We start from the raw sequence: 23,037 nt of genomic DNA on the forward strand, positions 1-23,037 counted from the left end.
TCAGCCTGAGAACTTGACTTTGAGAGAAGGGGAAGAACTTAGTGAATTGCAATCTGATCATGCACTCAAGATGAGATTTACTGACCCTGCCCCTGGACAAGTTCTGGATTTCTGTGAAAGACGAGTGTCCTACCATTCATAGGAAAGCAATGAGCATTTTATTGCAGTTTACAGCTTCTTACATGTGTGAGCTATCTTTTTCTTGTTTAACAAGCATCGAGAGCAAGGATAGAAATGATCTAATTTCAATCTGTGTGTGCTTATATCAAGTTCTACCCAGAATTGAGAAACTTATTACGTTTGCCTTATCAGTTTTTAAAATTTATGTAAGAGGAAGAGTAATTTCAAGAAAGATTAGCTAAACTTAACTACTTTTTTTCAAGAAAGGTTGGCTAAAATTCATTCTCTACTCAAAAGAGCATTGACAATTATTTTTGGATCATTATATCTACAACTTCCTGATGACACCAACGTACCATGAGCTGTGGATATAATTTTTATGTAGAGGTTCCATGAGACCTGAAAATTATTTCAAGGGTTCCTCTAGGGCAAAAAGGTTGAGGAAGGCTGGTCTAGAATAGTTTTCTAGTTAAGTTAAATAACAGGAAATGATTCTTAATTTCTATATGAAACTTTTCATTGAGGTTTTGGGCTGCTTCCCTTTCCAACCCTAGTTCTATACCATCAGCCACTCTGTTTGCATAGAAAGTGTTAAACAGAATTGTTGTGTGCATTCCTTCTACTGGTATGTGCCTGAAGACTTTCACTCTCTTATTCACTTTCCCAATGACAGTAATGTTTTTTATCCCCTGTAATCCTTGGGGAGCAACTTTATTCCGTTTATCCTCGTCAGAACTCCATATTGTATTTTTAGTGTATCTGTTTTCCTTTATAGTAGTCAGAGGAGCCTTTGTTTTGAACTTTGCAACTGTGCTGATGTCTTACTTTTAAACTCCATTTCATAATTTTACATTTCTACCTCCAACCTGAAATACAATGAAACTATCAGGGTAATCGTTATATCAGTATCTGGTTACCTTGCTCTGCCTCAGATGGGAGCCATCATTCTTGCATTTGACTTCATCCTAAAAATAGTAGCCTCATGGGAAATCACTGAATAATTCCAGATTCTAAACATCAACCAACTTGTTTTACAAAAAGGTGGCAAGAGCAGATATCTCCAGACTGCTTACATTTAGTGTTGCAGTGGGTGATTCAGTGTTTTCTCAGTCCTATAGCAATTGCCATTCTATATTTGATGCAGTCAGTAAACTTCTCTGCTTATTCTGTTGGTCTTAATTCCAGAAAAAAAAATCCTGCCATTACCTCTGCTGCACAGCAAGATGGTGGAGATTCTGTGTTGATGTTCCAGAGAGCTGGACTTGTTCCAGCATCATTAGTTTTATTTGTTTATCAAATCAATGCTGATTCATTTGACTTTAAATGAACTGAAACTGGGCAAGTTGCTAACATTTACTTCTACTCAGATTAAGATAATCACAGATGAAGTATAATGTACAAAATGTGACCCTTTACACCTTGTAGAGACAGTTTTCAAACCAGTTAAAGTTAGCATGCAGAGCAGTCTTTGTACTAATCTTGTGCTCAGAATGTAAACATACAAGTTCCTCAACCAATTTGGAAGGTAAAGGGGATTGAGGAGGATAGTTATAAACACATTAAGCTATTGGTGATGGAGGACTCTTTAGTCAGGGCACAGACTTTATGATGGTGACTCCCTGGTGCCAGGATCAAAGATGTCTGAGTGGACATCTTCTAAAAGGGCAGCCAAAGGTTGTAGTCCGTATTGGTACCAATGGCACTATGTTCAAAGAGATTTAAGGAAGTGAGGCAGAAAGTTTAAAACTAGGACTTCTAAGGTTGTAATCCCAGGATTACTCCTTGTGGCATTTCCTAGCAAAGCAAGAGATCTGAATGTAGTACAGTTACATTTGTGGCTGAAGCAGCTGGTGCAGGAGGGAGGGCTTCAAGTACACAGGGCATGGTGGGATCCAGAACGGTAGGTAAGCGAGTGGAAGGTTTGAGGAGAATGTAGATGTTAGGTCTTGTGAGGCTGAAAGAAAGGACAGACAGCACCAGGTTAATGGTGGAACTGATAGGTTGAAACAAATTTACTGCCATTCAAGGAGTATTATGAGTAAGGCAGATGAGTTTAGAACTTGGATTAGTACATCTGACTATAACATTGTAACCTTACAATGGAATTATAATGTAACCTGAGATGGGCAGGGCTGGCAATTCAATGTTCCATGATTTGGAGATTTTAGACTTGATAACGAAGCGTGTCAAAGAGATGGGGAAATTGCATGAGTGATCAGGGAGAATGTCACAGCTGCACTTAGAGAGGATTCATTAAGTGAGGCAATATGGAGAGACCTCAGGAATAAGAAAGGTGCAATCACTGAATTACATTATAATTTTTCCACTTGCCAGTGGGAGATACATAGGCAGACACATAGGCAGATAGTGGAAAATGGAAAAGCAACAGGGTTTTTATATTGGGTGACTTTAATTTCAACAATATTGACTATGATCCCTTAGTACCAGAGGCTGAAAAGGGGCAGAATTTGTTAGGTGCATCCAGGAGGGTTTTTTGAAATAGTATGCAGATAACCCAACCGTTCACAGTAGTGGAGATGTGATCATGAGCCGAATTCCCAGGTGGCTGAAAATTCCTGCAGCAGCTCGCAATCCATTCCTGCTTGTGTCCAAAGTACTCGTTTGTTTGTATGGGCTGTATACAAGACAGGCATTTGAAAGCTGGGCAAGAGAGTATTGTGAAATTGGTGTTTTAGTGGGCGTGCATTTTGGAAAGAGCGATCATATCTCCTTAAGTTTTCAGATAGTTAAGGCTAAGAATAGACCTTGAGGCAATTTGCTAAATTGGGGGGGGGGGGGGGGGGAAGGATAATTATAACAGCATTAAGCAAGGGCTGGGGATAGTAGTTTGGCAGCAGCTGTTATTGGGCAAGTCCACATGTGACAATATGGGAGCTGTTTGAAGGCAGCTTGTCAGACCACAGGTCGATCATCTTCCTCGAAGAAAAGTAAGGCTAGAAAGGTTTGGAACCTTTGAGAAATTTTGTCGAAAAGGAGAAGAAAGCATGTGTAAGGTTCAGCTCACTGAGATTGGACAGGGCCTTTGAATAATGTCAAGGAAGCAGAAGTGAACTTAGGCGGTATCAGAAGGGCTAAAAGAAGACGTGATTTGTCCTTGGTGAGTAGTATTAAAGAGAATCCGAAGGTGTTTCATACATATATTAACATGGGTAGCTGGGGACAGGGTAGGGCCACTCATAGACAAAGAGGGAATTTGTGTTAGGAACCAAAGGAAATGGAGAATATTTTACATCAATATTTGCCTAGGTGTAGGACATGGAGGATATTGAGGTCAGGGAGTGTAATGCAGATATTGTAGGGCATGTTGGTTTCAAGAAGGTGGTGGTGGTCGGTCTTTTGAACAGCATTAAGGGTCTTTTAATAGGCTTTTAGATCGGTACATGGAGCTTAGTAAAATAGAGGGCTGTAGGTAAGCCTAGTAATTTCTAAGGTAGGGATATATTCAGCACAACTTTGTGGGCCGAAGGGCTTGTATTGTGCTGTAGGTTTTCTATATTAAGGTGAATAAGTCTCCTGGGGCATAAGGGATCTGTCCTAATATACAGAGAGGCCATGGGAGTTTGCTAGGGCCTTGATAGATCTTTGTAGCCCTTAGCTACATTAAGGCCCCAGAAGACTGATGAATAGGCACAGAGTCATACAGCTTGGAAATAGGTCCATTAACTCAACTCTTCAATGCTAACTGTGTGACCCACTGAGCCAATGTTACTTCTTTATTTAAGAAGGAATTTATAGACTGGTGAGCCTTAGATCAGTTGTAAGACAATATTGGAGAAGATTCTTAGGGGTAAAAATAATGGAGAATATTCTGAAGGGCGACTACGGTATTTATGGTGTAAATAGCGTCTCTTTGCTAGGATGGAAATATCAAATACCAGAGGGTAAAACTTCACAGTGAAAGTGAATGGAGGGTTATAGACCATGTGCTGGCAGATGGGATTAGTTTGGATTGGCATCGTAGGCTGAAGGACCTGTTCCCTTGCTGTACCATTCTAATGTGTTGTTAAATGTAAGGTTACCTGGCAGCCTAGAATTAAGCATGTAAAGGATAAGCAGGAAAAACAAGAAAATGATTAATGCTAAAAAAAAATTAAACAGTTGAGGCAAAATCTGTGGAGAAAGAAACAGTTCTTTGTTTTTTTTCTGGAGTTCAGAAGAATAAAAAATGATTGAGTCATACAAGATTTTGAGGAAATGACCTGGGAGATGCAGAGAGATTTCTGGGGGATCTAGAAATGATGGGGACAAAGTCTCGGCATCGGAGTAAACCATTTAGGATGAGAAATTTCTCTTTGCAGTAGATTGTGAATCTTCTGAATCATCTTCGTCTATTCAAGTTTGAGAGAGAGATTTTGGATACTAAGTAATCAGAAAATACAAAGATCGGCAAGTACTAAATGAACAGAAAATCTTCCAAATAGTGGATATGGCCCAGTCCATCACAGGTAAAGCTCTCCCTGTCACTGAGCACATCTACACGGAGCATTGTCACAGGAGAGCAGGTACCCTCACCACTCACAGCTGCTATCAGGAAGGTGGTTCAGGAGCCTCGGGACTCACCACCAGGTTCAGCAGCAGTTATTACCCTCAACAATCTGGCTCTTTTGCACATTGGCTGAATGCCCAGTTAGTCCAGTTTTTCATTGGTTCTATTGTGGTTATTATTCTATTATGGATCTATTGCATATGCTCACTAGAATATGAATCCTGGGGTTGTATGAACTGTGAGGATGGAAGGCAGTGGCATTGGGGGTCACAGGGCGCCTGGACAAAATGGGATCTTCCCAAGCGCAAGATCACTTGGGTAGAGCTTTGGAGACTGGAACCCTTCTGAATTTCCGTCCTTGGTCCCTACACCATCCTAGTTGCACATATGGTGGCTGAGAGGAGCCTAACTGCAAGCTTTGTGGTCCGTGGGGCTCACTGGAACACACTGTCAGGACAGTAAAGGTGGTGCCGTGACAAGATCCTGCTGCCTGTTGCTGATACACTGGAGCAGGAGAGGTGTAAAAAGAGACCAGCTGGCAAAGAGGCAAACAGGGCAGTCATCTTCATCAAGAAGAGGGTCATGCCAGTCATATCAAAGAGGCATAAATCCAATCTGCTGCAAACTGCTAAATCATGGGAGATGAGGTTCGATATGAGGAGGAATCTGCTGTTCCCGGAGGTGGTGGAAACCACAATTCAACCAGACGTCATACTGTGGTCCACCGAAGATAAGAAAACCACCCTGGTGGAGCTCACAGTACCATGAGAGGAAGGTCCTGAAGTACCAGTCCTTAGTCCAGAAGTACAGGGACAAAGGATGACAGATGTAACTATTCCCCATGGAGATCGGCTGTAGAGGGTCAGTATGGAGGATGCTGTCTGCACAGGGTCTTGATGAAAAGATCAAAGACCAAGCAGCTCTCAGGATGGGAGAGGAAGCAGAAAGGGCCTCTTGCTGAATATAGAGTAGGTGAGTGGAGTTGAGCTGGAAGTCAGGAGCAGATGGGCAGTGACTTGGCTACCACTGCTGAACTGCCAACTGGAGAATGTAGAGGTTAAGAGTTGGGCACCACCTGCCAAAGGCCACAGTTACCTCATCAGGTAACTGAAGAGAGCACCCTGGTGTATGATGCAAGCAAGTGGAGACGTGTACTTTGATAATAAATTTACTTTGAACAGAGCCATGATTTTATAGAATAGTAGAGTAAGCTTGGGGCCATATAACCTAATAATTTCTTCCTTTGTTTTTATTGAGGTATTTAACTTACTGAAGATTTTTTAAAAAAATTGGACAATGTGTTTGTGAAGAATCCTGAAATATAGGCAAGGGGATCATTCAGCTCATCACATCAATGCAAATCTTCTGAAAGAGTTGGGCACATTTCTACACTTTCCCCAAAATCCTTTTAAATTTAAAAATGTTTAAAATATTAGTTCACTGTAAGTGTGTCTGGAGCATAGTAACCTTGAATTATGAAGTTAGTGCCAGAATTCTTCATGTATTCCAATCAGAGTAGGTTAGCAATGTGAACAGCATTGGATACAAAGCTCTAGTTCAAGCTTTCAGCAATATTGTGCCAATGTGCCATTAAAAGTGGCACACTTCAGAATTCACAAACAGAATACATTTTATTACACCAATTATTAATAAGTTGGGCTTTCCTTGAGTTATTTTTTTCCCATGTATCTGAACTGGTTAAGTTTAAAAATAATTGCCAACCTGGTTTCAATGACAACTACTGCCAAACTGATTCAAGTATCTTTTTGTTTTCTAGGTAGATGGTGGCATAATTCCTAGTTTAAAAAATGAGGTCATACACTATGATTTCCACAATTCTTACTTTGATATTTTTGTGAGTAGATTTTCTCATTCTCGTGAAAGCTTTTAATATTATATTTTAAACCTGGAGCAATCTTTATCTACTTCTCTTTATCTTTGCAGTTACTGGCAGTGTTCCGATTCCTTATGTTAGTTTTTGCGTACGCCCTCTGCAGGTTACAACACTGGTGGGTAATTGCGGTGAGTGTTCTTGCCTCTTGTAATAGGAAAGTGTCTGGACATCTATTAAATGTGGACCAGAAACTCAACTCTTCAAATCAGGAAAGTAGATATTTTTACAAGTGTGTAATCTGAATATGAGGCTATGGCCCTTCATTGTAGGGAGAATTTCTCTTATGCTTTGCTTTTTACCGTCTGACCTGTTTCCACAATCTATGAACTCACTCTCAAGAACCCTCAATATTTCTTGTTTTTTTTTGTCTTTGCATGTGTCTTGTGCACATTGGTTATTTGTCCGTCTTGTGTGCAGTCTTTCATTGATTCTATTGTGTTTCTTTTTACTTACTGTGAGTGCCCACAAGGAAATGAATCCCAGAATTGTATATGGTGACATGTATGTACTTTGTTAATAAATTTACTTTAATGTAAATCCATTGCTTAGGTAATTATAGACTTTGCTTCCAGACTCCTAATGAGTATAATGATCTGTTGGATTATCACTTTGTTTCCCTGCTGCATAGACTATTGAGCAGCATGGACATGCTGGAAACAGTCAGGGTGTTAGCATTGGTAATTACCTTTTGCTGTAAGCATGCTGGGTTGAAAGGATATTTGGATGAAGTGCAGAGATGTTTGAGCTCCCATAGCTTTGTGCTGTACTGTGACTGGGAATACTTCTGTTCTAGATTACAACAGCCGTTACCAGTGCCTTTCTAATTGCAAAGGTTATCATTTCCAAGGTATGTAGCAACCATACAACAAGCCTCTTTAGAAGAGATCTGTACTGAAACTGCTGCCTTTAACTAGTTTCTTTAACTTGAACATATCTAATTTCACTTTAGCTTTTGGTAGAAGGAACAGCCTTTGCCTATTTGCTGCCAATAATCTCCTTCATACTTGCCTGGATTGAGACCTGGTTCCTGGATTTTAAAGTTTTGCCACAAGAGGCAAAGGATGAAAACAGTTAGTACATTTTCTCCATTTACTTCTAAACTACCCCTGTAAGTCCTGATAACTGAAGATCCCCAGTACTAAATTTTACATTACCTTTACAATATTACCAATGTGACTATTTGTTTTACCTGTTCTTAAGAATTCTATTGTTGCTGAATTATTTTTGAATTAGCAATGTATTTAGACAGGACTGTACCTCCTGGGTTAGTAAGTCAAGTTACAACTTCCAAGGTCATGATTATAAATGTAGTTATTCTGCCAGTCCATCATCTCAATTCCGTTTGTTCTGTTCCAGGAGTCTTTACTGTATCTGATGTATCAGAACATGCACCTCTCATCCTACCTGGCCCCCTCTCAGATGGCCAGTTTTATTCTCCGCCCGAATCTGTTGTGGGTGAGTATTGATGAAGGATAGAACATAGTGCAGTACAGGCCCTTTAGCCCACAATATTGTGCTGCCCTTTTAACCTACTCCAAGATCAAACTAACATTACCCTCCCCATAGCACTCCATTTTTCTTTCATCCAGGAGTCTCTTAGATGTTCCTCATATATCTGCATCTATAACCACCCCTGTCAGCACATTCCACACACCCAAGATTGTTTGTATGTGGGGATAAAAAAAACACTATCGCTGACAAACCCCTGTGCTTTCCAACAATCACCTTAAAATGATGCTCTCTCACATTAGCCATTTCAGCCCTGGGGGTAAAAGCACTGGTCCTTCACTCGATGCCTCTGATCGCCTTATACACTTCTATCAAGTTACCTCTCCCTAGCTCGCTCAACTTTTCCTCATAAGACATGCTCTCTGCACCCTCTCTAAAGCTTTCACAACCTTCCTATAGTGAGGCAACCAGAAATGGACATAATACTCAAAGTGTAGTCTAACCAGTTTTATAGAGCTGCAATATTACCTTGAGGCTTTTGAACTCAATCCCATGAATAATGAAAGCCAACACAACATTTGCTTTCTTAACCATCCTATCAACTTGTGTGGCAACTTTGAGGATTCTATGGATTGGAACTTAAGATTCCTCTGTTCCTCCATACTGTAAAGAATCCTGCCATTAACCCATACTGTGCCTTCAAGTTCAACCTTCCAAAGTATCTTCTTTGTATTCCAAACTTTGCACTTTTCTGGATTAAACTCCATCTGCCACTTTTCTTCCCAGCTCTGCACACTATCAATGTCTAGTTGTAACCTACAACATTCCACACTATCCACAACGCCAACCTTTTTGTCATTAACAGGCTTACTACACATCTTTCCATTTTCTCATCCAAGCAATTTGTAAAAATCACAGAGCAGGTTGTTCGTGTGTAATTGTGTTTGGCTTTATAGGCGAATAATGGTATGTTTATGGCAACTACCCCACAAATTGTGTTTTACTGTTCATTAATTGCATTAAGAATATCAAGATTTGATTAAATTCTGCCCAAATATGTATTGATAATTGAAATGTACACCTACATGAATCAACCTTCATTAATGTTACTGGCATGGAGCAAAAGACATAAGCTGTTGATAAGCCAGTTGTTCCAGTGTCAGTGCACGTGGTAACAACTAGAGACGTACAGCAGAAGCAGTCATGTCCTTTACCCATGCACTCTTCTCACATGTTTCTCACATTGTCTCAATACCAAAGTGATACTCTCTCCAGAAATTGCACTGTCACTCCCGTCAGCATACATACAATTCATGCCCTTCACTGTAATGGTTTTTCTCACTGCTGCTGTATATTTTACAGAACATAGGATGTTTTCTTGTCATGGTCACAGAGCCATAGTACAACACAGAAAACAGGCCCTTTGGTCCATCTAGTCCATGCCAATCCATTTAAACTGCCTACTCTCACTGATCTGCACCTGGACCATAGCCCTTTATACCTTTACCATCCATGTACCTATCCAAACGTTTCTTAAACTTTGAAATTGAGCTTGAAAGCACCGCTTATGCTGGTAGCATGTTCCACACTCTCAAGACCCTCTGAGTGGAGATATTTCCCTTAAACTTTTCACCTTTTACCCTTAATCCATGACCTCTAGTTAGAGTCCTACCCAACTTCAGCGGAAAAATCCTGCTTGCATTTACCCTCTCTACTCTCCTTATAATTTTGTGTACCTCCATCAAATCTCCCCTCCATCTTCTACATTCCAAAAGTCCTAACCGATTCAGTCTTTCCTTATAATTTATGAACTCCAGTCCTGGCAACATCCTTGTAAATTTTCTCTGTACTCTTTTAACCTTCTTTGCATCTTTCCTGTGGGTAAGTGACCAAAACTGCACACAATATTCCAAATTAGGCCTCAACAGCGTTGTATACAACTTCAAGATAACACCCCATCTTTTGTACCCAAAACATTGATTTATGAAGGCCAATGTGCCAAAAGCTTTCTCTACGACTCTATCTATGTGTGATGCCACTTTCAATGAATTATGGACCTGCATTCGCAGCTCCTTTTGTTCTAAAGCACTACTCTATTTGGTTCTTCCAAAGTGTAGCACCTCACACTTGTCTGCATTAAATTCCATATACCGTTTTCAACCCATTTTTCTAGTTGGCCCAGATTCTGCTGCAAGCTTTGATAGTCTTCCTTGCTATCCACTGCACCCCCCAATTTTGGTGTCATCTGTAAAGTTGCTGAACAAATTTACCACATTATCATCCAGATCATTGACGGAGATGACAAACAACAAAGTACCCAGCACCGATCCGTGCGGCATATTACTAGTCACAGACCTCCAGTCAGAAAGGCAGCCATCTACTACCACTCTCTGGCTTCTCCCACAAAGCCAATGTCTAATCCAATTTACTACCTCATCTGGAACGCTGAGTGACTGAACCTTCTTGACCAACCTCCCATGTGGGATCTTGTCAAGTGTCTTGCTAAAGTCCATGTAGACAACATCCACTGCCTTGTCTTCATCAACATTTCCAGTAACTTCTTCAAAAAACTCTAAGATTGGTTAGACACCACCTACCACACACAAAGCCATGTCGACTATCTCTAATCAGTCCATATCTATCCAAATACTCATATATCCGATCCCTCAGAATAACTTCCAGTAACTTTCCCACTAATGATGTCAGGCTCACTGACCTACCATTTTCTGGTTTATCTTTAGAGTGTTTCTTGAACAGTGGAACAACGTTAGATATCCTACATTACGTAATCTGTCAATGAGGATGATTTAAATATCTCTGCTAGGATCCTTACATTTTCTGCACTTGCCTCCCATGGGATCCAAGGGAACACCTTGTCAGGCTTTTGCCTCAAGGCAGCAAACACCACCTCCTCTGTAATCTGTATAGCGTACATGAAGTCGATGCTGCTTTACCTCTCATTTATAGGCTGTATGTCTATCTCCTGAGTAAATACAGACACAAAAATTCATTTAAGATCTCCCCCTTCTCTTTTGGCTTCACACGTGGATTACGATTCTGATCTTCAGAGGACCAATTTTGTTCCTTATGATCCTTTTGCTCTTGACACACCTGTAAAATCCTTTGGGATTCTTCTTCAACTTGTCTGCTAGGGCAGTGTCATGCCCTCTTTTAGCCATCCTGATTTCTTTCTTAAGTGTTCACTTGCATTTCTTATACTCCATAAGCACCTTATTTGTTCCTACCTGCCTATATCTATTATACACCTCTTTTTCTCCATTAACCAGGGCCTCAATATCTCTTGAAAACCCAAGGTTCCCTAAACCTGTAATCTTTACCTTTTACTCAGATGGGTACATGTAAGCTTTGTACCCTCTAAATTTCACTTTTGAAGGCCTCCCACTTTCTAAGTACACCTTCGCCATAAAACAGCCCATCCCAATCCACACTTGCCTGATCCTTTCTGATACCATCAAAATTGGCTTTTCTCCTATTTAGAATCTCAACCCGTGGACTGGACCGCAGATCTTTTTCCATACTTACTTTGAAACTAATGGTATTATGACCACTAGATGCATAGTGTTCCCCTACAGTAACTTCTGTCACCTGCTCTATCTCATTCCCTATTGTCCACTCTCTAGTTGGGACTTCTATGTACTGTTTAAGGGAAGTTTCCTGAACACATTTGATAAATTCTATCCTTTTACAGTAGGGTAGTCTCAGTCAATGTGTTAAAGATGTGTGTATAAAGTTTTTTATAATTATAGAATAACAGTGGGATTATTAGTGGTTACAAATATGATCATGTTTAACCACTTCTGAAATCTAAATGGGGGATGCTGCAAATTGAATAATTGTGTTTTTGGGTTGATTTTGGCTGCTGTATCGTCAGTGATCTCTCTATATTTGTTGGCCTAAAGAGCACATATTCAGTGAATGAGCCAGAATAACCATCTTATACATAAATATCCAATTTATATTTTTATTAGTATAACTTGTATTCTGGACCAATAGCAGAAAATAGCAATCTATCATTTCCCTAACTAACAAAAGTTTGTTGAGCTGTTTCCTGAGATTTGTATTTATCACTGCAATTTTGATCTTAAAGTAGTGTTGAAGTTTATTTTGTAAGTGCTTGTTGAATCTTTAAAACATATGGTGCATCAGTTAAAATTTACACTTCTGCTTTCTAGTATGCTCATTAAGAGTGGGTCCAGTTCTTGCTGCCATAAGGGAAGTTGCTGCTGATTCTCAATATGATTGTCATATTTTAAACAGCTGTTCTACAGTGATTGGTCCTTCAGTACATTTGTGCTGATATCTGTTAGATTCCTGATCTTAATAGTAGTAGTAGCTGATGAGGTTTGATTTTTGAAAAGGATCAATTGCCTCCCTGAGTTAGACTGGCAGTGTTAAGTAGACAGATTAATGGTGTCTGAAGGATATATTTACATTGGCATTTGACCTTCTGAGAATTGTTGCAACTAGATAGGACTCCAGTCTGTTTACCACATTTCCTACCTTGCAAATATTTCATACAGAAAAGGGTTGAAACTTGCATTGACTCCTTTGTGGTACTGATTCTCTGATACCGGAGCTAGTTTCCCATAGTAGCTCATTTCTATAGAGTTGTGGTTAAACCACAGCAAGTGTTTCCCGTATGCTGTGGCTCTTAACTGTTGTCTGGGCAAAGGTTTCAGTGTTACAGGTGTTGAGTACAAGGAGATATACCGTTTCTAGACAGACCACAGTTACTTCACCAAGTTTGAAGCCAGATGTACTAACTTTTCTCTTTCTTCTTCTCTCTCTCTTCCTCCTCTTTCTGCTCCCACCATTTCTGTTCCTCCCACTTTTTGCCCCGCTCCTCCTTCTGGCCTTATGCCTTCTATCCTGCCAATACAGCATTAAAAATCTGGCAGTAAAGATACAAATGTTTAATTTATGGCATGGAAATTTAAAAAAAATTAAAAAACCTATTTCTCTCTGGCAACCCCTTCTGCCGTGTTCCTTCAAGTCAGTAGAAACATTTGAAAGGCTGCTAGGGGGCAGTAGATCTACAGTCAGAGATATGTTCTGCACTTTGCTGCAGGAAGACTGCTGAGGTAATTGGTAGATACAGCTAGATTGCTGTTTCCTGTGTCGAAATTCTAAAAGCTTAGATTTGAGATATTTTACTAGAAAAATTTAAGTTGATTTTGGTGGAATATTATAGCATAGGAGACCATTTGTGCCTGTTCCTTGATTATTCTGCTCGATTAGTCTTAGTTGCCTGCTGTTTCCCCATACCTCATGGATTTATCCATTTGTCAGCAGAAAATTGAGTCCACTACAGCTATGATTGCAGACAGCACAGTTCGGATAAGTAAAACTTGAGTAATTTGATTACTGAACCTTCTGTCACTGGAAACACTTCCTTATTTACTCAAAGACTCTGAACATTGAAGCTCTGTTAAAATTTGTCTCTGAACATTTTGCTTTAAGGAACATCCCAATTTTTTCCTTATTCTCCATGTTATCAAAGACCCACATTTCTGACCCCATTCTAATAAAAGTCTCCTACAGTCTCACTTAGTTTCTAACAATAATGTCTGGAATTTGCCATAATACTTCATTTGGAGCTCAAACAGTGTTTTTATACAGATTTAGCATAGATTTGCTTTTGTTCAATCTATAAACCAATGCCTTTTTAAAATCATTCCTTAAATTCTAGGCTAGTCAGTGGTGAGGAAACATGTATGTAATGATCTGAGATACAAAAAAAATTCTCACTGTTTAAGTATTGGCTAATAAATAAAAAGAAACTGAAATCTGTTTAAAAGCAGCTTAGTTTGCATTAGCTTTAGAATTCTTTGCTTGGAGAACTTTGATTAAAGGTAGACAATCTTATGTTGGGTACAACAGTAAAATAAAAACCTGGACTGATGATTTGGGGGATGTTCATCTTGCATCACAGTAGCCAGGGAAAATTTTGAAAAAACCTGGAATAACACGTTAGTATTGATTACCTTAACACTATTGAATTGTCATTTTTTTTTAAAAAACTGTGCTATTGTTTATGGAAGGGAACTTGCTGTTTTATCCAATCTGTGACTCCAGACACAGACTTGAATGGTAACTGTACTGAAGCCAGCTTTCAGCTGTATGAGAACTGATGGCCAGAATGCAACTTTCTATGCCACGTGTTCCTATGATCAGGAAGCTGACAATAACCTGTTCTTTATTTGTAGATTCTGAAGAAGAAAATGATACCGAGTATCCAGCACATTAGCAGGTGTGGAAAATGGTGCATCAGTTGACTCCTGTTTGTTTTGCTCAACTTCTAGCCCGTGAGTGATAAAGTGACTAAGAGCTGCATGGTTTCATTATTCAGGGAGATGGACACTATTCCTGAAACATTTTTCACTTCTGTCTTGGGATGGAATTGATGGGGGCTCTTACTTTTAAGTGCTCTTTGTTGCATCCCACCCCACTGCTGTTCTTTCCTCTGCCCTTCTATCTTTTTCTGCACCTGCCTGACTTACTGTATTCAAGTATAATACTTTGAATCCGCATCCAAGGCTCTAAGCATTTATTTTCTTGGAACAAGTATGGTGGACATTTTTGGTGACTGAAGCCCATAATACCACAAATGTGGAAATATGAAACTAAAATCAAAAATGCCAATAGACTTTCAGCATCTGTGCAGAGAGAAAATAAGCTTGTGCTTCATGTTGATATCCTTTCTTAAATCAACAGATGTTACCCAATTTTTTTTTAAATGATATTTTACGTTTCCCTCAATTTTGTTATTGGCCCTGAGGTTGTCTGGGGAATCCCTTACTGCTAAGCTGAGCAGCAAGTCAGTTGCCAGCCGCACTAAGCCGTTGAATAATTCCCAGTACTCAAACCTGCATTAACGGACTATTTGTGTCACAAGAGTTCTTAATGCAGATGTTTTCCATGCGTCTGTTTGCACCTGGTGACAGACTGTTACGAAATGTGTATACAAATAGCATTTGAATTCAAAGTCCCTGATACCACGCTGCTGGGATGTGTTCTTGCTGAATTGCACAAACTGACATTATTTCCTGTTGTGCTGCACAGCCCAGACATACGGCCTTAGGTTCACAACAAACATAATTTAATAATTAATGCAAGAACTGGGTGTTTAATGTATTAAATTTAACTCTCTTTATGCTTGTATCTGCTGAGTTTAAAAGTGAGGGGGAGATTTAATTGAAACATTAGATCTTTAGGGGATGTGGAGACTATGTTTCCTATTGTGAGAGAAAGAAGGGATCATTGTTTAAAACCTGGGAGAAGGGTCACCCATTTGAGATGGATAAAGCAATTTTCGATATTGTGAAAATTAAGAAAAAGGAGCACCCCTTTACATCTACTCTGTCATTCAATAAGGTCATGGCTAAGCCACTGTGGGCCTCAGTGCTATTGCCTGCTCTTTTCCTGCGTCCTTTGACTGTAGTGGTTTAAATTCCTGTCAGTCTCCACAGCTCTGAGACAGAGAATTCCTATAGTTCATGACCCACTGAGAGAATAAATTCCTCCACATTTGAAAGCTTTTGAACAACCTTTGGAACACATTTGCTCAGAGCAGTGGAAGGTTCCTTGGATATTTTTAAGATAATGCAGGAGCTGCCTATTTGTCCATCAAACCTGCTCTGCCATTCAGTATGATTAAGTACGATCATATTCCTGCTTTCCCCAGGGCCTTTGACTCCTTTTACGTCTAGCAGTACAGTACCGGTATAGGCCTTATATTCAGCAACTTAGCCTCCACATAGTCCATCACTCTGAGTAACTAAATTGCTCTTTATTACAGCCCTAAGTTGCTTGTCCAAGACACAGACTCAGCCAGGGGAACTACTCTCTCTGCATCCTGTCAGCATTTTGTAAATTTCTATTGTTTCCCCCGCCCCCCAGTCTCCTAAACTCAAGCAAATACAAACATAGGCCATTTAATGTGATCAAGTGGCAGTTGTATTATCCTTGCAGCTTTTCTGAAATATTGGTACAATATTAGCATCCTCATCCCCCTCCAGTCTTCCCAAATTTCACCTGTGGCTAAAGATGAAGCAAATATTACTGCAGGGACCTCTGAGCTCCCCATGAGGTCCAAGGATGCACTCGGGCCTTACGGATTTATCCACCTTAATACACTTTAAGGCCACCAGCACCTCTTGCCTGGTCATTCTTATGTGGTCCAAGATATTATCACTCATTTCACTGTTTTTCTTATCATCTACCATTTTCTCACGGTAAAAATCAGAGAAACATTAATTAAGTATCTTCCTTTTCCTGTGGCTCCATACATAGCAGATGGCCATGCTTTGGCATCCTTTAAGTGGATTTATTCTGTCGCTAGCCACCTTTTCACTTGTGAATCTTCAGATTCCTTTTAACCTTGCCTACCAGATCTCTTGCCCTCCTGATTTTCCCTCTTGTGTTTTCCTATGTCTTATACACATCAAGGGACTCATTTCTTCCCAATTGCTTACATTAATGCCTCCTTTTTTCTGAGCAGACCCTCAATATCCCTCATCAGACAGGATTCCCTAAGCTTGCCAGCCTTGCCTTTCACCCTAATGGGAATATGTTGCCCTGGATTATTTAAATCACTTGTTTGAAAGCCTCCCACTTGACAGTCATTTCTTTACCTACAAGTAGTCTCACCAATTGAATATGCTCACAAGAAAATGAATCTCAGGGTTTTATATGGTGACAAATATGTACTTTGATAATAAATCTAATTTGACTTTGAGCTTTGAAACTGCCTAATCAATCTGTGCAAGATTCTGCGTAATGCCTCTAAAATAGACCCTGCCCCATTTTTAGGACGTTAACTAGTGGGCGAGTCCCATCTTTCTTTATAACTATTTAAAAATGAACATAGTGATGGTCACTGTACCCTGACTGACACTGAGTTACTTGGTCTGCCTTGTTCCCAAAGAAGTGGCCTAGTGTTGTACACTCTCTATTACGGTCCTCAATATATTGATTAAGGGAATTTTTTTTAACACATTTAACAAATTCCACCCTATCCTATGAATGACTCAGTTCATTTTTTTTTTCATTTTCAATCTTTTTATTGATTTTTAAACAAAAAAATGAATAGATACAAATCAGGGGAGAAGTTATATCAAATACATAATACAAAAAACATACAAACAACAAAAGGGATATATACTGTCAAAGTCATATAAATATAATATTAAGCTATTGTGTATAAACAAGGAACCACTCCTCTTGGCAATTCATACAAAAAAAAGACTGGAAATTTTTATAATAAAGAGAAAAAAAACCCCACTAAACTAACCTAAAACAAAAAAAAGGAGACTGAGCAGTCCATTTGAGGATAAAATTAGAAAAGAAAAAAGAAAACGACCTTCTGGTCAGTTCTGAACCTTCATGGATAAAGAGGAACAAAAAGAGAAAAAAAGAAAGAAGAAAAAATTTTTTTACCAGGAAAAAAAAAGAAAAAAAATTAAATCATATGAAAATATTGAATAAAAGGTCGCCAGGCTTGCTCAAAATTAAAAGATGTGTCAAACGTCCGGCTTCTAATTTTCTCCAAACTTAAACAGGACATAATGGAGGAGAGTCAGTTAAAAACAGTAGGTGGATTAGAATCTTTCCAGTATAACAAGATAGCTGTCCTAGCCAATAAAGTTGAAAAGGCTATCACATGTTGAACGGAAGCAGGAACACTTCCTGTTTCCTCTGGAATAATCCCAAAGATTGCCGTAAGTGAATTAGGTTGTAAGTCCACACCTATGACTTTTGATAACGTTCTAAAAACATCCCTCCAAAAATTATTTAATTTTACACAGGACCAAAACATATGAGTTAAAGTAGCCACCTCAGCGTTGCATCTGTCACAGGTGGGGCTTATATTAGAAAAAATACGCGCTAGTTTATCTTTTGATGTATGCGTCCTGTGTACTATCTTAAACTGAATTAGGGAGTGACGTGCTCAGATAGATAAATTATTAACTAAATAATAAATTTTACTCCATTGATCATCTGAAAGTGAATGCTGAAGTTCCATTTCCCAAGCACGTCTAACCTTATCATTAGGCATCATACGTGCATTCATTAACTGTTTATATATAATGGCTATCAATCGTTTTTGAAGTGGTTTAAGCTGAAAAATAGCATGTATCATATTTGGTAAATGAACAAATGGATAATTCGGTAAAAAATCACGTAAAAAATTCCTAACATGTAAGTATTTTTTTAAAAAATGTGCATTAGATATATCATATTTATCCACTAACTGCGAAAAAGACATTAAACAATCCTCTAAAAACAAATCTAAAATAGTTTTTATATGCCCTTGGTTTTCCATATTAAAAAAGCCTTATCCAGAGTTGATGGTTTAAAGAAAAAGTTAAAATGGATATTACTAGAGAGTACAAAGTTATTTAATTCAAAAAATCTACGAAACTGAAACCAAATTTTTAAAGTATGCTTAATAATAGGACTAAGACCTTGTCTACCTATACTGGAGAATGAAAAAGGAAGAGGAGCTCCCAGTAAAGAAGTTAAAGAAAACCCCCTTACTGAATTCTCCTCCAAATGTAACCATGAAGGGCAGTCCTGGTTATCTATACCATGAATCCAGAAGGTAATATAATGAATATTAATTGCCCAATAATAAAATCTAAAGTTTGGTAGCACCAGTCCTCCATCTTTTTTGGATTTTTGCAATAAAAATTTATTCACTCTGGAGCTTTTATTATTCCAAATGTATGACAGGATTATGGAATCTATTCTATCAAAAAACATTTTCGGAACAAAAGATGGAACCGCTTGGAATGTATATAAAAATTTCGGTAAAATAACCATTTAATAGCATTTATTTGACCAATTAATGACATTGACATAGGCGACCATTTCGAGAACATTTGTTCTGTATATTCAATTAGAGGAAATAAATTATACTTATATAGGTCTTTAAAATTTTTAGTAATTTTAATACCAAGGTAAATAAAGTAGTTTTTAAGCAATATTAAAAGGTATTTGATCATAATAATTAGAGTAATTATTAATAGGAAATAATTCACTTTTATTTAAGTTTAGTTTCTATCCAGAGAAAATACTAAATTCAGTAAATATAGATAACATAAAGGGAATGGATTTCCTTGCCTCTGAAATGTAAACTAATAAATCATCCGCATATAACGAAACCTTATGTAGTTTATCCCCTCTCTTAATACCCTGCACAGAATTAGAATCCCTAAGAGCAATAGCAAGTGGTTCTAAACCAAATTAAGTAATAAAGGACTGAGAGGACAACCCTGACGGGTTCCTCTATATAATCTAAAATAAGGAGACTTTTGATTATTAGTTATAACTGCAGCTTGATAAATCAGTTTGATCCAGGAAATAAATCCAGGACCAAAATTAAACCTCTTCAAAACCTAAAACAAATAAGGCCATTCCACCCTGTCAAAAGCTTTCTCTGCATCCAGAGACACAATACATTTTGATTCTTTAACTGAGGGGGAATAAATGATATTTAGCAGTCTTCAAATATTAAAATGTGAGTACCTATTTTTAATAAATCCAGTTTGATCATTTGAGATAACAGTAGGCAAAATATTCTCAAGTCTATTGGCTAAAATCTTAGAGAGAATTTTAAAATCTACATTCAGAAAGGAGATAGGTCTATAGGATGCACATTCTGATAAATCTTTTCCTTTTTTAGGAATCAATGAAATTAATGCCTCATAAAAAGTTTTCGGAAGATTCCCAGAGGATATAGAATCAGTGAAAGTTTGGCAAAGATGTGGTATAAGCATTTCATTGAAAGTCATAAAATTCCACCGTATAACCATCTGGTCTCGGAGCTTTTCGTAATTGCATAGAGGATATAGCTTTAGCTATTTCCTCTTGTTTAATAGGTGCATCTAATATATTAATATCTTGAGTCGTAATTTTAGGTATATTTAATTTTTGCAAAAATCTGTTCATAATAAAAGCATTATCAGAGAATTCAGATTTATAAAGACTGGAGTAGAAATCCATAAATATCTTATTAATTTCATAAGGATCTAACGTTTCAGTTCTATGACTCAGTTAATATTAGGGAAGTTAAAATCTCCCTCCAATACTACCCTCTGATTGTTACAATTATTTGCAAAATCCTGAAAGAGCTGTGCTTCTAATTCCCATTGACTAAGGGGGGAGAAGTGGGAGCTACAGTATAGACATATTAAAGTGGCCATCCCTTTGTTTCTAAGCTCTACTCGTATGGCCTTACTGAATGATCCCCCAAGGAATATCCTCTTTGAGCACTGTTATTATTAAAAGAGGAATCCCTTTCCTCTCTTACCTGCTTCTCTGGCCTCCTTGTGGCATCTGTACCCTGGAACATTGAGCTGCTAGTCCTGCCCTTTCCTCCACAATGTTTCTATAACAGAAATATCCCATAATATCCCAGTCCCCAAAGCCAGTCCACAAGCAGAGTTCACCTACCTTGCCTGTTAAGCCTCTTATATTGAAATAAACACAGTTATTTTCCCTCACTTTCCTGTGCTCCCAACTATTCTGACTAATAAACTTGCTCTCATTGACTGCATTACTTACCTCATATTTCTCATCTGTCTCACTACTGCTCAGGATCCAAACACCCTACCAATCTAATTTAAACCAACCCCAGTAGCATTAGCAAATCTCCATCCCAGCATTTGGGTTCCCCTCCAGTTCAGGTACAATCGATCTCTCTTGTACAAGTCACTTTTGCTCCAGAAGAGATCGCAATGATCAAAGAACCTGAATCTCTGCCCTCTACATTAGCTCCTCTGCCATGCATTAAACTGGCCAATCTTTCTTATTCCTGTCCTCACTAACATGTGGCACAGGGATCAGAATTAGATCATTTGGCCCTTGAGTCTGCTCTGCCATTCCATCATAGCTGATTTATTATCCCTCTTAACCCATTCTCTTGTCTTCTTCCTGTAACCTTTAATGCCCTGATTAATTAAGAACCTAACAATCTCCCCCTTAAGTACACCCAGTAGCTTGGTCTGCACAGCTGTCTGCGGCAGTGAATTCCACAGATTCACCACCCTCTGGCTAAACAGATTTTTCCTCATCTCTGTACTAAATTGATGTACCTCTATTCTTCTGGTCCTAGACTCCCCTGCTATTGGAAATATCCTCTCCACATCCACTCTATCTAAGTGTTTCAATATTTGATAAGTTTCAACGACATCCTCTTTCATTCTTCTAAATCTCGGTGAGTACAGGCCTAGAGCCATCAAACACTCCTCATATGTTAACCCTTTCATTCTTGGGATCATTCTCATGAACCTCCTCTGGACCCTTTCCAATGCTAGCACATCTTTTCCTAGATAAGGGGCCCAAAATTGCTCTCGATACTCCAAGTGATGTCTGACCAATGCCTTATAAAGTCTCAGGAATACAACCTTGCTTACGTATTCAAATCCTCTTGAAATTAATGTGAATGTTGCATTTGCTTTCCTTCCCACTGAATCAGCCTGAAAGTTAACCTTTAGAGAATCCTGCACAAGGACTCCCAAGTCCTTTGCACCTCTGATTTTTGAATGTTCTCCCCATTTAGAAAATAGTCCACATTTTTATTCCTTCTATCGAAGTGCATGGCCATACACTTCCTTACAATATCTTCCATCTGCCACTTTGCTTATTCTCTCAATCTGTCCAAGTCCTTTTGTAGCCTCTCTGCTTCCTCAACACCACCTGCCCCTCTGCCTATCTCCATGTCATCCGCAGACTTGGCCACAAAGCTGTCAATTTTGTCATCCAAGTCATTGAGATATAACAAACTCGTGAAGAAGCTGACCCAACAACGACCCTTGCAGAACACCGCTAGTCACTGGCAGCCAATCAGAAAAGGCCCCTTGTATTCCCACTCTTTGCCTCCTATCATTCAGCCAATCTTTTACCCATGCTAGTATCTTTACTGTAATACCATTGGCTCTTGTTAAGCAGCACCTTGTCAAAGACCTCCTGAAAATTGAAGTAAAAAACACCCACTGACTCTCCTTTGTCTATCTTGCATGTTATTTCATCGAAGAATTCCAACAGGTTTGTCAGGCAAGGTTTTCCCCTTAGAGAAACTGTTGACTTTGGCCTATTTTGTTATGTGTCTCCAAGTACCCTGAAACCTCATCCTTACTAATAGACTCCACCATCTTTCCAACTACTGAAATCAGCCTAACTGGCCTATTATTTTTCTTCTGCCTCTTCCCTTCTTGAAGAGGGGAGGGACATTTGCAATTTTCTAGTCCTCCAGAATCATTCTAGAATCTAGTGATTTTTGAAAGATCATTACTGATGCCTCCACAATTTCTTTACAACCTCTTTCAGAACCTTGGGGTGTAGTTCATCTGGTCCAGGTGATTTATCTGCCTTCAGAACTGGCTTTCAATATTCATGGTGCAGAACCTTATTCCTTTTTTAAAAACTAGTCATATGTACCAATGTATGCAGAGCTGCTTTACTGCTCACCTTCTGTTTGAGAATGTTCTGCAGTTGCTTGGAGACATCCTTTTTAACCATGGGACCCTTAAGGCATCACACCATCTTGGCATCCCTTCTGACCACCATTTTTGTTCCCCTATCTAGCAAGTCTCCTATCACTATTACCTTCTCTGAATGCACTCTTTCTTGCTGAGTCTTGTAATTGGTTGTAGTGGCACAGGCATGATTATTACTGCTATTCCTTGGAAGATAATTTCCCATCCCCAATGGTATCTAAGGAGGCTTATCTGTTAGTGAAGTGTACGGCTATAGAGGAAACACTGCATTGCCTGCTTGCTCCCTTTGCCTTGTGGTCACCCAACTACTTATAGCCTGCACCTGATGTGTGCCTATCTTAGTAAAACTGTTATCTATGCTCTCAGCACCCTAGATGATCCTGAGTGCATCCAACTCCAGCTCCATTACTTTGACAAGGTTAGCGAGGAGCCATAGTTTGCTGCACTCCCTGCAGGACTCCCTATACTAGAAGTCTCCCTGATCTCCAACATCCTGCAGGACCAGCATTCAATTGCCCTGGCTGCCATCCTGACTTCACTAAGTG

General features: G+C 39.0%; 1 protein-coding gene across 16 annotated transcripts in view; it reads left to right on the forward strand.

Moving 5' to 3' along the window:
• The window catches only part of stard3nl (STARD3 N-terminal like), a 50,551-nt gene that overhangs the window by 10,977 nt on the left and 16,537 nt on the right, over window positions 1-23,037 (forward strand). For 5 of the 16 annotated variants that reach the window (XR_012099386.1, XR_012099373.1, XR_012099383.1 and 2 more), the window contains exons 3-8: window positions 6,405-6,482; window positions 6,572-6,649; window positions 7,315-7,368; window positions 7,471-7,591; window positions 7,878-7,976; window positions 14,198-14,296. Coding sequence is in view for 6 of the 16 variants with exons in the window: in XM_073049680.1 (XP_072905781.1) it covers window positions 6,405-6,482; window positions 6,572-6,649; window positions 7,315-7,368; window positions 7,471-7,591; window positions 7,878-7,976; window positions 14,198-14,238 (471 nt within the window). In the remaining 10 variants the exon portion in view is untranslated. The other 11 variants (XM_073049671.1, XM_073049664.1, XM_073049654.1 and 8 more) reach the window with 6 other exon arrangements.

This window comes from Hemitrygon akajei, chromosome 1, assembly GCF_048418815.1.
Source record: "Hemitrygon akajei chromosome 1, sHemAka1.3, whole genome shotgun sequence".
Taxonomy (NCBI): domain Eukaryota; kingdom Metazoa; phylum Chordata; class Chondrichthyes; order Myliobatiformes; family Dasyatidae; genus Hemitrygon; species Hemitrygon akajei.